General features: G+C 36.1%; 1 protein-coding gene across 10 annotated transcripts in view; it reads left to right on the forward strand.

The window, feature by feature from the left end:
- LOC103489571 (protein unc-13 homolog) overlaps positions 1-11,880 on the forward strand; it is a 68,189-nt gene extending 56,309 nt beyond the window's left edge. For all 10 annotated transcript variants that reach the window (XM_051090949.1, XM_051090955.1, XM_051090951.1 and 7 more), the window contains 6 exons: positions 8,154-8,261; positions 8,336-8,442; positions 8,846-8,923; positions 9,103-9,198; positions 9,376-9,471; positions 11,522-11,880. In XM_051090949.1, coding sequence (XP_050946906.1) covers positions 8,154-8,261; positions 8,336-8,442; positions 8,846-8,923; positions 9,103-9,198; positions 9,376-9,471; positions 11,522-11,695 — 659 coding nt within the window. In that variant the 3' untranslated portion in view covers positions 11,696-11,880. The remainder of the gene's footprint in view (positions 1-8,153; positions 8,262-8,335; positions 8,443-8,845; positions 8,924-9,102; positions 9,199-9,375; positions 9,472-11,521) is intronic.
- Positions 11,881-12,634: the final 754 nt, after the last annotated feature.

Consider the following 12,634-nt stretch of genomic DNA (forward strand, 5'->3'; position numbering starts at 1 on the left):
ACTATGATGAACAATTGCTTCTCAAGTTAAAGGAATTCCATTAGACAATTTGAATGGTGTTCGCGGCAGAAAGTTAATTGGAAAAAACCAGCTCTTATTGGAGTTAATGTGCCCGAGGATGTCCTACTTCAGACTGCAGCCCGTATTGGTTGCAAGGCAGAAAATTTACCCATCATCTACTTATGTCTCCCATTAGGAGACTATCCTTGACGAAAGGAGTTTTGGCAACCAGTCATTGATTGAGTTCACAATAAACTAGATAGATGTAAGCGTTTTAACATCTCTAGAGGAGGTAGACAAACTTTGTGCAATGCCGTTTTGGCTAGTCTCCCAACTTACTATCTATCTTTGTTTTCTATTCCCGGGAACGTGGCAGCCTCTTTGGAAAAAATCACGATGAATTTCTTTTGGGAAGGCAATTCTGGCAGCAAGCTCAACCATGTTGTTAAATGGAATTTGGTATCCCTTCCTTTAAAGGGTGGGGGTCTCGGCCTTGGTGGTATTAAATGGAACTCAGCTTTGCTTGCTAAGTGGGGATGGAGATATTCATTGAAGACTCTTCCTTTTGGAGGAAAATTATTAGTAGCATCGACGGCAAAGAGGCCTTTGACTAGTTTACATTGGCAAAGTTCGAAAATATCCTAAGGAGCCCATGGGTAAGTATCTCAAGAGTGTGGAGATCTGTGGAATCTCTTGCAATGATTAAACTTGGCAATGGTAGTAGAATTGGCTTCTGGTCAGATATTTGGGTTGGTGTCTCCCCTCTCAAAGATTTTTTTACCTTTACGGAATTGCCTTACTTCCCCATGGCTCGATTGTAGACCATTGGGACTTTGATGCCCTCTCTTGGTCTCTATCCTTTAGAAGATGCTTAAAAGAAGCTGAAATTGCAGAATTCCAATCCTTACTTTCTCTCCTCTCACCTAAAAAAGTGTTTGATTCCGAAGATCACAAAATATGGTCAATTGACCATCAAGGTCGTTTTACTGTTAAATCTCTCTAGGTGCACTTACACTCTACCTCCCCAATGGATAAACGTTTATTTGAAGTCTTGTGGAAGTCGAACAGTCCACGCAGAGTTAATATTCTGATTTGGGTCATGCTTTTTGGGTCCCTTAAAAGAGCTGATATCCTGCAAAAGAAGGCACCTAACAAGTGTCTACTTCCTTCTGTTTGCCCTCTTTGTTTGAAGGCCAATGAGACTCTACTCCATCTCTTTTTGCTATGCACCTTCTCTTCCTTCTGTTGGAATATACTCTATTCCGTTTTCAATATTGCTTGAGTTTTTTATGGCTCCTTTTGTTCCTCGGTTCTTTAGTTTTTGGAAAGTCCACTGCTTCCAAAGAAGCCCTGGACTAATATGGTTATATTTGCCAGAAGCTCTCCTCTCTGAATTGTGGTTTGAGAGAAACTAGTGTATTTTTCACGATAAGGAAAAACATAGACCAGAAATTCTTCTTTCCGCAAAGCGAAACGCGGCAGCTTGGTGTTCCTTACACAAGGAGTTGTGGGATTACTCCATTCAAGACATTTGCCTCAATTGGGCAGTTCTCCTCTCCCAACCAATCCTTTAATCTTTTTTTGGCAGGCCTTTTCTTGGAGCTTATTTTTTATTTTACTTTTGGACTTCTTAGTAGGCGTTTTGTTAGGCTCAGCTTTTTTGTCACTAGTGTTGTTTATGTATTGCTTCTATTATTCACATTTTCTCTATCTCAGCCCTATGTGTTTATGAAGGAAAGATGTTCAATTTAGGCTTATATCTTGTACTGAATAATGCTTGAACTCCTTAGAGAAAGAGCACCAAGTAAAAGCTCAAATTTTTGCTGACTCATAACGGTTCCTCCATTGAAATGCTTTGCTCTGAAAAATTCTTTGATTCCGTTCCAGCCACAGTTCCGATAGTACTGCTTTTATCACATTGATCCAAATATTAGAAGCAGATTTTAAAGAAGGGCCCATTAGAAGTTGCTGCACATTTTCCCTAAAAGAATTTCCGAAAGCCCAACAATGTTAAATTCTGCAAATAAACTGTACCAGGATGAAGATGTGTAAGGGCAGTCAACAAAAAGGTGCTGTGAAGACTTGCCTGCTGGCAGACATAAATAGCAGATTGAGGGGGACAAACACTGATTAGGCAGCTTCCTTTGAAGCATTTTTGAACTATTTGGGCTTCCTAAAACCATTATCCATATAAGGAAGCTGACTCGACATGGGCTTTTGGATTTCCGTAGTGCTTTTTCCAGATTGTTATCCAAAGGAGAAGAGAATTGAAGATCTTTAACCAATGAGTTAATTGAAAATTTTCTACCGGAGTCCAAAAACCACAACCTGCAATCGTTTCTATCTCTTACCTTCCTATGAGATAAAAGTCGCATAAGATTCTGAAAATTGTTAATATTTTTTTCTAAGAGGAAACAAGTCTCAATATTATTAATGTTCAAATATAGAGAGACAAAAGTTCATAATACAAGAGGGTTATACAATGAGCGAAGAAAGGGAGAGAGGTGGATCAGCAGGCGTACCCGGACATCTTAACTAGGTTGACATTCTCCTAGTGTCATAATTGCAACTTTTTAAATGCGGGATGGGCGAATGTGCGGCACTTGTTCTAACTCGATGAACAAATCAGCCATCTAAAATCCAAAAGTTGTAGACAAACTCACGGTACGATGTAGCCTCCCTTCACGTTTTAAGAGAAAATGGTTTTATAAAAATGTGAGAGAGAGATTCATTGAAAACATCATTAAAGAAAGAATTGAAGACTGCCAATTGCAAGGAAAGCTTAGATTGCAAAGAGTACAACAAGGCTTGGTTGGGGATTCAACTACTATGTCTCCCCTATAGTACATTTTTAACAATTTTAGCTTTAACAGGCTTGCATATGAAATGTCGAAACGTCATACTCTAGCTCAGCAACAACAAAATGAAAGCAATAAGCTAAACTAAGTACAAAACATAAAGACAAGGTGGTTTGAGGATGTTCGGGCATGCGGCCATGGGCAAACAATGCCTTGGACAAGCATGCTCGTTACACTTAATGCCCTTATCATATCCAAAAAGCGAAAAGAAATAAAAATTATCCTTCCTCTAGGCTAATAGTAGCCAATACAAAGCCAAACTGAAGTATTTGGCCCATATAGAAATACATTAGAAAAACAGTCCTCATTTATACTGGGATCTGGTAGAAGCAAAAGCCTATTCAAAGATCATTCTGTCCAAGAAATCAAAGTGGAGTTGGTATGAAGGCTGGCCAGTTCAGGAAAGTCTCCTGATCTGAAAGACTTTGGATAAGAGGCACCGTAATGTTGCATTCAAGCAAGCAGATATAGAACGATCCATCCATGTTGAAGGCTTGTCATGGAAAATCCTCTGATTTCTTTTAAATCAAACTTCAACTAATACTGCTTTCACTGCATTAATCCACTGCAAAGAAGCTGTCTTCTTCTATAGGGTTGGATTAGCAACGATGATGCAAAACATGAAAAGATTTATGATAATACTTCAAGATATATTTTTATTAATGAGATTTATGATAATACTTCAAGATATATTTTTATTAATGAATATGGGAGTCTTTTATAGGCTGAAAGTTTAACAAGCATTAGTTATGAGTTAGTTATTTTGTGAACTAACTTTGTTATGAGTTAGTTATTTTTAACTAACTCAAGATACAAGAGTAATAAACCTAAACTAAAATCAAGAAACTTAAGAAATAGCTAAAGAAGCATCAAGAACCTAAAGAAACATCAAGAATCTATGATGTTCTTATCAGACCCCTCCCCTAGGAAAAAACTCGTCCTCGAGTGCATATTAGGGAGCCAAAGAAAAAGAATCAGGAGCATGGTAAGGAGAAAAATCAGAAATGTTGAATGGACTGATTCTCATGGTAGTTGGAAGGTCTAAATGTTATGCAGTGGGACCGAGTCTCTCCAATATTTGAAATGGACCAATGCACTTGTTGGTCATTTTAGAATGATAGACCAGCAGGGAAGCGTGATTTGCGAAGGTGATAACAAGGTCACCCATTTGATACTCCTTAAGACGCTTGTGAGAGTTGGCGGCTGTTTTGTAAGAATCATTGACGAGCTCTAGATGATTCTTTGCTTCTTGGTGCAACTTGGAAATACGGTCAGACATGGCTTCAACCTCCATACTGACATTAACAATAGAAGGGAGATGAGCTAAAATAAAAGTAACCCAAGGGAGACTAGTATAGACAACCTCAAATGGAGACTTCCTTGTTGAGCGATTTGCTATGTGATTGAAGGCGAATTCAGCTTGAGGCAATACTAGGTCCCATTGTTTAGGCTTGTCCCCGCTAAAACATCGGATGAGGTTGCTAAGAGTATGGTTAGTCACCTTTGTTTGGCCGTCAGTTTGAGGGTGGCTAGCAGTACTAAAGAGTAAATTGGTGTCAAATTTCTTCCATAAGGATCTCCAAAAGTGGTTTAAGAACTTGACATCACAATCCAAAACTATTGTTTTAGGAATTCCCTATAATCTAACAATGTCTTGAAAAAACAGATTTTCAAGGCATCAAATTTTTTTGTTGCAAGGGATAAAATGAGCCATTTTGCTAAAATGGTATACAACTACAAAAACCAAACCATGACCTAACACAAAGTCCATAGCTAAATCTTCCCAAATAGTGGAAGGGATAGGTAAAGGGGTGTACAAACTTGTGTTTTGAGAGTTACCTTTAGCGGTCTGGCAAATAGAATATCTTTTAATGAAGTTAGTGACATCCCAATTAAGTTGTGGACAAAAGAATTTAGAGGAAATTGCAGTCGAAGTTTTGTCTCGACCAAAATGTCCTGCCAAGCCACTAAAGTGGGCTTCTTTGATTATGGCTTCTCTTAGTGAAGTATATGAGGTATACACAGGACATCACCTTTGAATAGGAAATCATTAATAATGTGGTAGGCTTTGCAAGGTTTATGATTAGAGCAAGCTTCCCAAATAATTCTAAAATCAATTGTCAGTGGGTATAGAGTAGGAAGGTGATCAAAGGCGATTATTTGAGATTGGAGGGTTGTAAGGAGTATACCTTTTCGACTAAGGGCATCAGCAACCTTATTAGTCTTACCTGAAGTGTGCTTAATCGCAAAATCAAAGCGTCACAAGAACTGGAATCATCGAGCATGCTTTCTACTAATATTTTTCAGAGAATTCAGAAATTTAAGAGAAAAGTGATCAGTAAGCAAGATAAAGTATTAGCAAGTAGATAATGTTCCCATTGTTTGAGAGCACGCATGATGACATACAATTCTTGTTCGTAGGTACTCCAATTTTGTCTAGAGGTACTTAGTTTTTCACTAAAATACTCTAAAGGGTGGCCCTCTTGACTAAAGACGGCTCCTATTCCTAAACCCGAGGCATCTACAATGACTTCAAATGATTTATCAAAGTTAGGTAATTTTAAAAAAGGGAGGCTAGCCAATGCTTTTTTCAATTGCAAGAAGCTGTCTTCTTCAATTTGTCCCCATTGGAAACTACCTTTCTTTAAATAATTTGTCAAGGGGGCTATAATAGTGCTGAAATTTCTTATAAGCCTTCTATAAAAGGAAGCTAAGCCTAAAAAGCATTGAATATTTTTTGGAGTTTTTGGTTGAGGCTAAGAACTAATAGAATCAATATTTTTAGGATCAACAGCAACACCATTAGAACTTATAATAAAGCCAAGAAAATGAATGCTATAACACAAAACATCTCACTTTTTAAGGTTAATTTACAGCTCATTTTCTTGTAAGGCAATAAAAAGTAAATGGAGGTGTTTGAGATGGTTTTCTTTAGTGGAACTATAGGTGAGTATGTCATCAAAGTATACCACAATGAATTGGTTCGAAAAAGATTGGAGGATTTGGTTCATTAGACACATAAAGGTGCTAGGGGCATTTGAGAGACCAAAAAGCATAACTAACCATTCAAACAACCCTTGATAGGTTTTAAAAGTTGTTTTCCACCGATCCCCTGGTTTAATTCTATGGTAGTCACTCTTAAGGTCTACTTTAGAAAAAATAGAGGTACTACCTAATTGTCAATGAGGTCAAATAGATGAGGAATGAGGAACCTATATTTGACGGTGATTTTGTTTATGGCTCTACTATCAACACAAAGTCTCCAACTGCCATCATTTTTCAGTGCAAGTAAAGCTGGAACAGCACAAGGACTTAAGCTTGGTTGGATATGATCTTTGCTAAAGAGTTCTTCTATTTGTTCATGCAGAATTTGGTACTCCCTAGGGTTCATTCTCTAGTGTGGCAGATTAGTTAAGGTGCTATCGGGCATCAAGTGTATTGTGTGTTGTATATTTATGAGGGGTGGCAAAGAAGTGGTTGATTTTGTGATTTTTGGGAATTCAGCTAGGAGGTGAGTAATCTCAATAGGTAGGTGAGTTTCTATGGATGTAATGTTGGTTCCTTTAATGACAAAGGCTAAAAGAGGTGTGGTATTTGATGGCAAGAAATCTTTACCTTTGAGAACCGTGAAAAGTTTTGTTTCTAGAGAGCTGCATATAGGTAAAAGAACTACTCCTCTACTCATCCAATCAAGCTCAATGGTGTTAGCTCTACCTCTATGAACATAATCTGTGTCATGCTGCCAAGGACGTCCTAAAAGGATATGGCAAGCATCCATTTCTAGAATATCGCATATGATTTGGTCTTTATAGTGTTGTCCTATTGATAAAGAAACAATGCAAACTTTACTAAAAGTAGCTTCTCCCCCTTTTTTATCCAACTAACCTTATAGGGATTTGGGTGGGGTTCAATTTTCAAATTTAGGGCCGTAACAAACTTTTTAGATACTAAATTTTTGCTGCTATCACTATCAATAATAACTTGACACACTTTACCGTTAATGGTGCATCTTGTTCTAAAAAGATAGTTTCTTTGAGGTATGCAATCAGCTGTTGGAGTGAGAAGGATTCTTTGAACTACACAAGATAATTGATCTTCCTCATCCGAGGTTGAAACTTCATAGATACTGTCATTCGGAATCATCATCTTCTTACCCTTCTTCGATTGTCAAAGTTCTTCTTTGAGGGCACTCATTAGAGAGATATCCTTGTTGACCACACCTAAAACATTTACTCAAAGTAGGACGGTTATAGATGTTGTCAACTTTCTTTTTACTAGAGATTTCACCTGGTTTTGTGGCTGGATTTTCAGGTGGAATGTCATCCTTCTTGATGGGCCTTGAAGGTGTGGATGAGCTTCCTTGTTGAAAATTTCTAAACGAGCCGGTGGGATTAGTTCTTTGTTGCTGTTTATCATCCATTCATTCCAACTGTGACCAAACTTTTTGCTTTTCAAGATAAGTCTTTTTCCATATCGAGCTTAAGGATCCAACCTTTTTTCTTATTGACCCGATAATCCTCAACAGCTTCATTATCAACAAGAATGGGATCTAAAATTTTCCTACCTTCTATAAATGAACTTCGCGAAGGAGCAATGATGCTAGGCATTACCATTTTAGTCTTTCAGCCAGCACTTCCACTTTCCCCATTCTCCTGAACAGTAAAGCCCAAGATTGTGTGATGGAATCCCAATGATCTTCTATCGAGCCTTTCGGCGATAAAGCAATTCTAAAAAGTTTCAGAAATTGCAGTTTTAATGCAACCTTTTCAAACCAAGGGTCTCCCCAAAACCCTATTCTTCTTCCATTTCCAATATTAAAAGTGGCCAGCACTTCCACTTTCCTCCATGCTCTTGAAATGCTAATCCAAGGGCTTCTCAAGCTACAATTGTTCTTGCCAACCATATGCCAATTAAATTGATCTTGTCTGTGGATGCTACTGATTACCCTTTGCCAAAGAGAGTTCTCCAGGCACCAGTGAAAGTATCATTTTATTATTTCAATGAAAAGGCTAGTTTCCGTTTAAAAATTAAAAATTAAAAACCAACCCTCGTGATGTCTCACTTCAGGATTCACATGTTTGGTACCTTATTTACTTCTGAAAATTGAACTATACAGTTTGAATTCGGGACAGTATATATGCATTCTAGCTTTGTTCTGTATTTCATCAATATCAAAGTCTTACGAATTTTATGATGTCTCAACTTTCGAATTTATCTTTTACAGAACCACACTGTACAATAATAAACCTGGTTTATCATACCATAACAATTCATGAGTGTCAATTTTTCTGACAGAAAAATCCATGGAAGAAGAGTCGAAAAGTGGCACCAAGAAAAAGGAATCCTTTGATGGAAGCCGAAAGGATATAAATATTGCTACTGACCGCATTTGTGAGTTTACTGGTAAGTGTTAAAGGATTTCATCTTTGTCAGTTTGCAGGAACAAGTTTTCGTAAAACTCAGTCTATTATTTTCAGGAACAAAAATTGTTTTCTGGGATTTGAGGGAGCCATTCATTGATGGTCTTTATAAACCCAGTGTTTTTCATTCTAGATTGGAAGCCCTAATTGAACCCCTTGACACGGTAGGAGTCTCCTTACTATCTTCATGTATAATGATAGTGTTGATTATTTCCTTTTTTTGTTTATATTTTCATTGTATCTATATTTGTGTATTTATTTTTCCTTATTTGTATTTTCCTACTTTGTATTGGGTATCTCTTCTATTAAAGAAAATCCTTTTCTTTCTATGAGAAATAAGAGAAAGCACCTTTTTTACAAAGATGTTTTGTCAACTTAAGGTGAAATATTTGTTCGGACAATCTTCAAATTCTTGAACTGACACTAATATATACCTTACCTTGAACTCTGAAAAAGTTTGTAGTTTCTGAGTTTTCACCTATTTGGATGTCCTCCTGATATTTAGATAATGGAGGTGTGGTTGGTACTCCAGATTCTTAGCTCTCACATTTGTGGTACGATGTGCAGGAACTAAGTAAACTCTGTGATATTATTGTTGAGCCACTTAGAGATCGCATTGTAACGAGCCTCCTTCAAGCATCACTGGTCAATCTCTTCTCCCCTGTTCTATAGAAACATTTATTTTGATTTCGTTTTCCTGAAGGATAAATTAAAGAGTCCAGGTTTTGCAATTTTCCTGACTCTCACCTTTGAGTCTTCGCCACTATTTTATTTGGATTACCATTTATTTTCTTGTTCTTAATTCTGTGGGTTTAAATTTTCAGGATGGCCTTCTCCGAGTGATACTAGATGGGGGCCCATCACGAGTTTTTAGTACCAGTGATTCAAAGCTATTAGAAGAAGATTTAGAGGTCCTAAAGGTACTTACAATTCCTATTCTTTTCTGGACTCGATAAATGTTCATTTTGGGGATGTTGGAATTTTGAAATGTTTGAAATTCTTAAGGTCAAGAATCCTTGTGAAGATGTTGAATTGCCTTTGTTTGCTTGTACGTAATAGTTTTCATTTTAGAAGACTGATCTCTTATTGATTCCTAGGAGTTTTTCATTTCTGGAGGCGATGGTCTTCCACGAGGGGTGGTTGAAAATCTCGTAGCACATGTACGGGATGTAATAAAGTTGCATGGTTATGAGGTTAATTTTCTTCTCAATTTTGCATTAAGTGTTAGATATAATATTAAGGGCTTGTTTGGATTGACTAGAGAGAAAAATATTTTTCAAAAAGCTCATTATTTAAACTCTATAAAATTGTTTAAAAGATACTTTAAAAGTTAAAATGAGAAATGAGCACAAGGTACAAGAGGGTTATACAAGAGCTGTCAAAAATACTAGGAATCAACAATCACACTTGAACATCTCAACTAGGTTGACACCCCTTAGTGATCTCACATTTCTAGATGAACAAAAGTAAACAGGGAAAAACAAAACTCAATACTAAGCCATGATAATGAATCTTTACTAGGTCATGACCAGTAAGGAGTTTAGCAATGAAAAGTAACCAAGAGAAGGAAAAAAGAGTTAAAAAAACAAAGTAGCAACAGAATCAGGATAGAAAGAAGATAAAAGCTCTCCAATTTATTTGATGTCTTGAATGCTGGAGCTTCCAAACAGATATGAGAGGGTGCACCTGGAGGCATTTCTGTGTGCTATTTCAAAACGATCAAAGCAACCCATTGATTTATCATAAAAGACTCTTTGGTTCCTTTCAAACCAAATTTCTCCCAAGGTAGCTTTCACCTTATTTTCCCAAAGTAGTTTAGCTTGTTTATTCAAGCTGAAACCTTTTAACAAAGTCCTCACATTTTCTCTAAAATTTGCTCCAAAGACCCAAGACATAAACTCTTTAAACTGTACTTCCCAACACTTGGCCGAATACTTAGAAGAGAATAAATGTTGGGAGTCTTCTTTATTCTGTCAACATAGCGGACAAATGGATGAAGAGAGACAGCTATTAGGTAGTTTATGTTGCATAACTGAGGACACATTCAAATTTCCCACCATCAGGATCCAAATAAGGATATTCACCCTTCTCAGGCTGCTAGACTTTCAAACGGCTTTATAGAGTGCTTTGTCCAAAGGGGAGGAAGGGGATAAGTGATGATTAAGGGACTTTACTGTAAACTTCCCTCTGCCATTTAAAGACCATAGCCAGCTGTCATGATCCTAGAAAAGACTTTTATCTGCAATTCTACCGAGAAGTGATTGGAATTCTAAAATTTCCTCATCCTTTAGCAACGGTGTAAAATGATTGACCATGAGCCCAATGAAAAGTCCCAATGATTGGCAACCGAGCCATTGGGGAACAGTCTTGGGAAGACAGAATTGAAAGGTGTTTCACTCACCCATGAGTCTAGCCAAGAGGCTATCCTTCTTCCATTTCCCAATTTAAACGTTGTTGATGCATCTACTTTCAACTATGATCTGCAGATGCTAATCCAAAGACTCGTCAAACATTTTCCATTTCCGTTTCAAAAAAAAAAGACTTTAGAAGTGTTTCAAAGACTATATTGAGTGAACATTAAATTTTATTTACATTTTTCCATTGGGCGTCTAATGCCTAAAGGAGCACAGAAGGCTGGCTGGTGAAATTATACAACCCCTTAATGATGTGCCTCAAAGCTTTTAAAAACACTTGTTCCAAAATACACTGCTGCCGTAAAAAGCTGAAAAGGCTTCATATTTTTTTTCGATTCTTCATGTGTGACCCTCACTTATGATAATTTCCTCTTTTATTGACATGTTGATTCATGGATTAACTGGATTGATGACGGAAAAAATGATCTATAAATCACCTTAGTTAATAAACCCACACACCATGGACTTACAAAAGTATCCTCAAAACTCTACCTTTTGTTTAATAAATGTACCTATAATTTTAGAAGTTGTAATATTTTTCACCTTTCACAAAGATTTCAATTTCTACCAAGCTACCAAAGCTGTAACATGATACAACCCTTAAGCTCACAATTTCTATATTTACACAATATCTATATTTGCGCTATCTATATCCTACTCGTACGTATTTTTTCTTTGTTTAGGTTTTTTTATTTCTCAATTCTTTAAATCTCAGTAAATTAAATGAAAGAAAAGTAGCGCTCTGTTTAGCTACTTCTTTCACAATTCAACAGCAATTGTTTTGCAATGTTTTCAAAGTGCATAGGCCCAATGAACCCTTATTTTGCAGACCAGAGAATTAATTGAGGATTTGAGAAGTGTTAGTGGAGGAAACATCCAGAGTGGGAGATACAAAGCAGGAGCAGATTCAAAAACTTTGTTGAGAATACTGTGTCACAGGAGTGATTCTGAAGCCTCCCAATTTCTCAAGAAACAGTACAAGATACCATCCTCCTCTGTGTAAATTATTATTACCTGCCACTGTTTTAAATGATGTTTAGAATATGCTCATTCACTTAGTTTTGTACGAATATTGTGTTTTTCCTTTTGGCCTTGGGAAGGAATCCTCTCGCTTTTTGATTCTTTTTCTCCGTGTCGTAATAGTTGATATTCTTGCTTATATTTATTTTATCTATTTTGTTCCAGGAATTATTTGATATTGACAATAGGTTTATTTATATAACAATTAACAGAAAGAATATTCACGTTGGAATTGTTTGTGACAGACATCGGTTCAAAAGTAAAATAAAAATCACAATTTTTTGCTATTTAAAACTGAATATTTATTTCATATTACAATTAAAACTGAATAGTTGCAACTAAATGAATATGGTTTCATTAATTTAAAAATGATGCTATATTTGCAAATATTGCTAGTAAATATTTCTAGCTGCTATTTCAAATAATTACCCTTTCTACATTCTCTATTTTTTTTCATGCTAATTGAACATTGATAATTTACATAAATTGCATGAATACATAAATGAAACTAGTAAAATCTATTAAATTCTATGTGAAAATAGTATCCAATTATTAAAAACCGAAATGAATCCTAGGGTTATTTTGTTTGAAATGAACAATAAAATTCACCTAACTTTTTCAATTTATATGCAATCTCTTCAAATGCTATACCAACTCTTACCTCTCCTCGAATTTCCTCTTCCAATATTCCTCATATCTTATATAAATATTGTGAATCTTGTTTACAAATTATAATTACACAAATTTCTAAATTGGTGTACTGTTATTTAAATAATTTAAGAGTAAATTTTGATATTTGGTCCGTGATTTTTATATTTTAAAAAATTTAGGAAGATTACGTAACATTTGAATTTTTTTACCCAAACATGGAGGAATATGGCCAGATGTACTAAAAAATAAAAATTTGAACCTTGGTATTGAT

The sequence above is a fragment of the Cucumis melo genome, chromosome 10 (assembly GCF_025177605.1).
Source record: "Cucumis melo cultivar AY chromosome 10, USDA_Cmelo_AY_1.0, whole genome shotgun sequence".
Taxonomy (NCBI): domain Eukaryota; kingdom Viridiplantae; phylum Streptophyta; class Magnoliopsida; order Cucurbitales; family Cucurbitaceae; genus Cucumis; species Cucumis melo.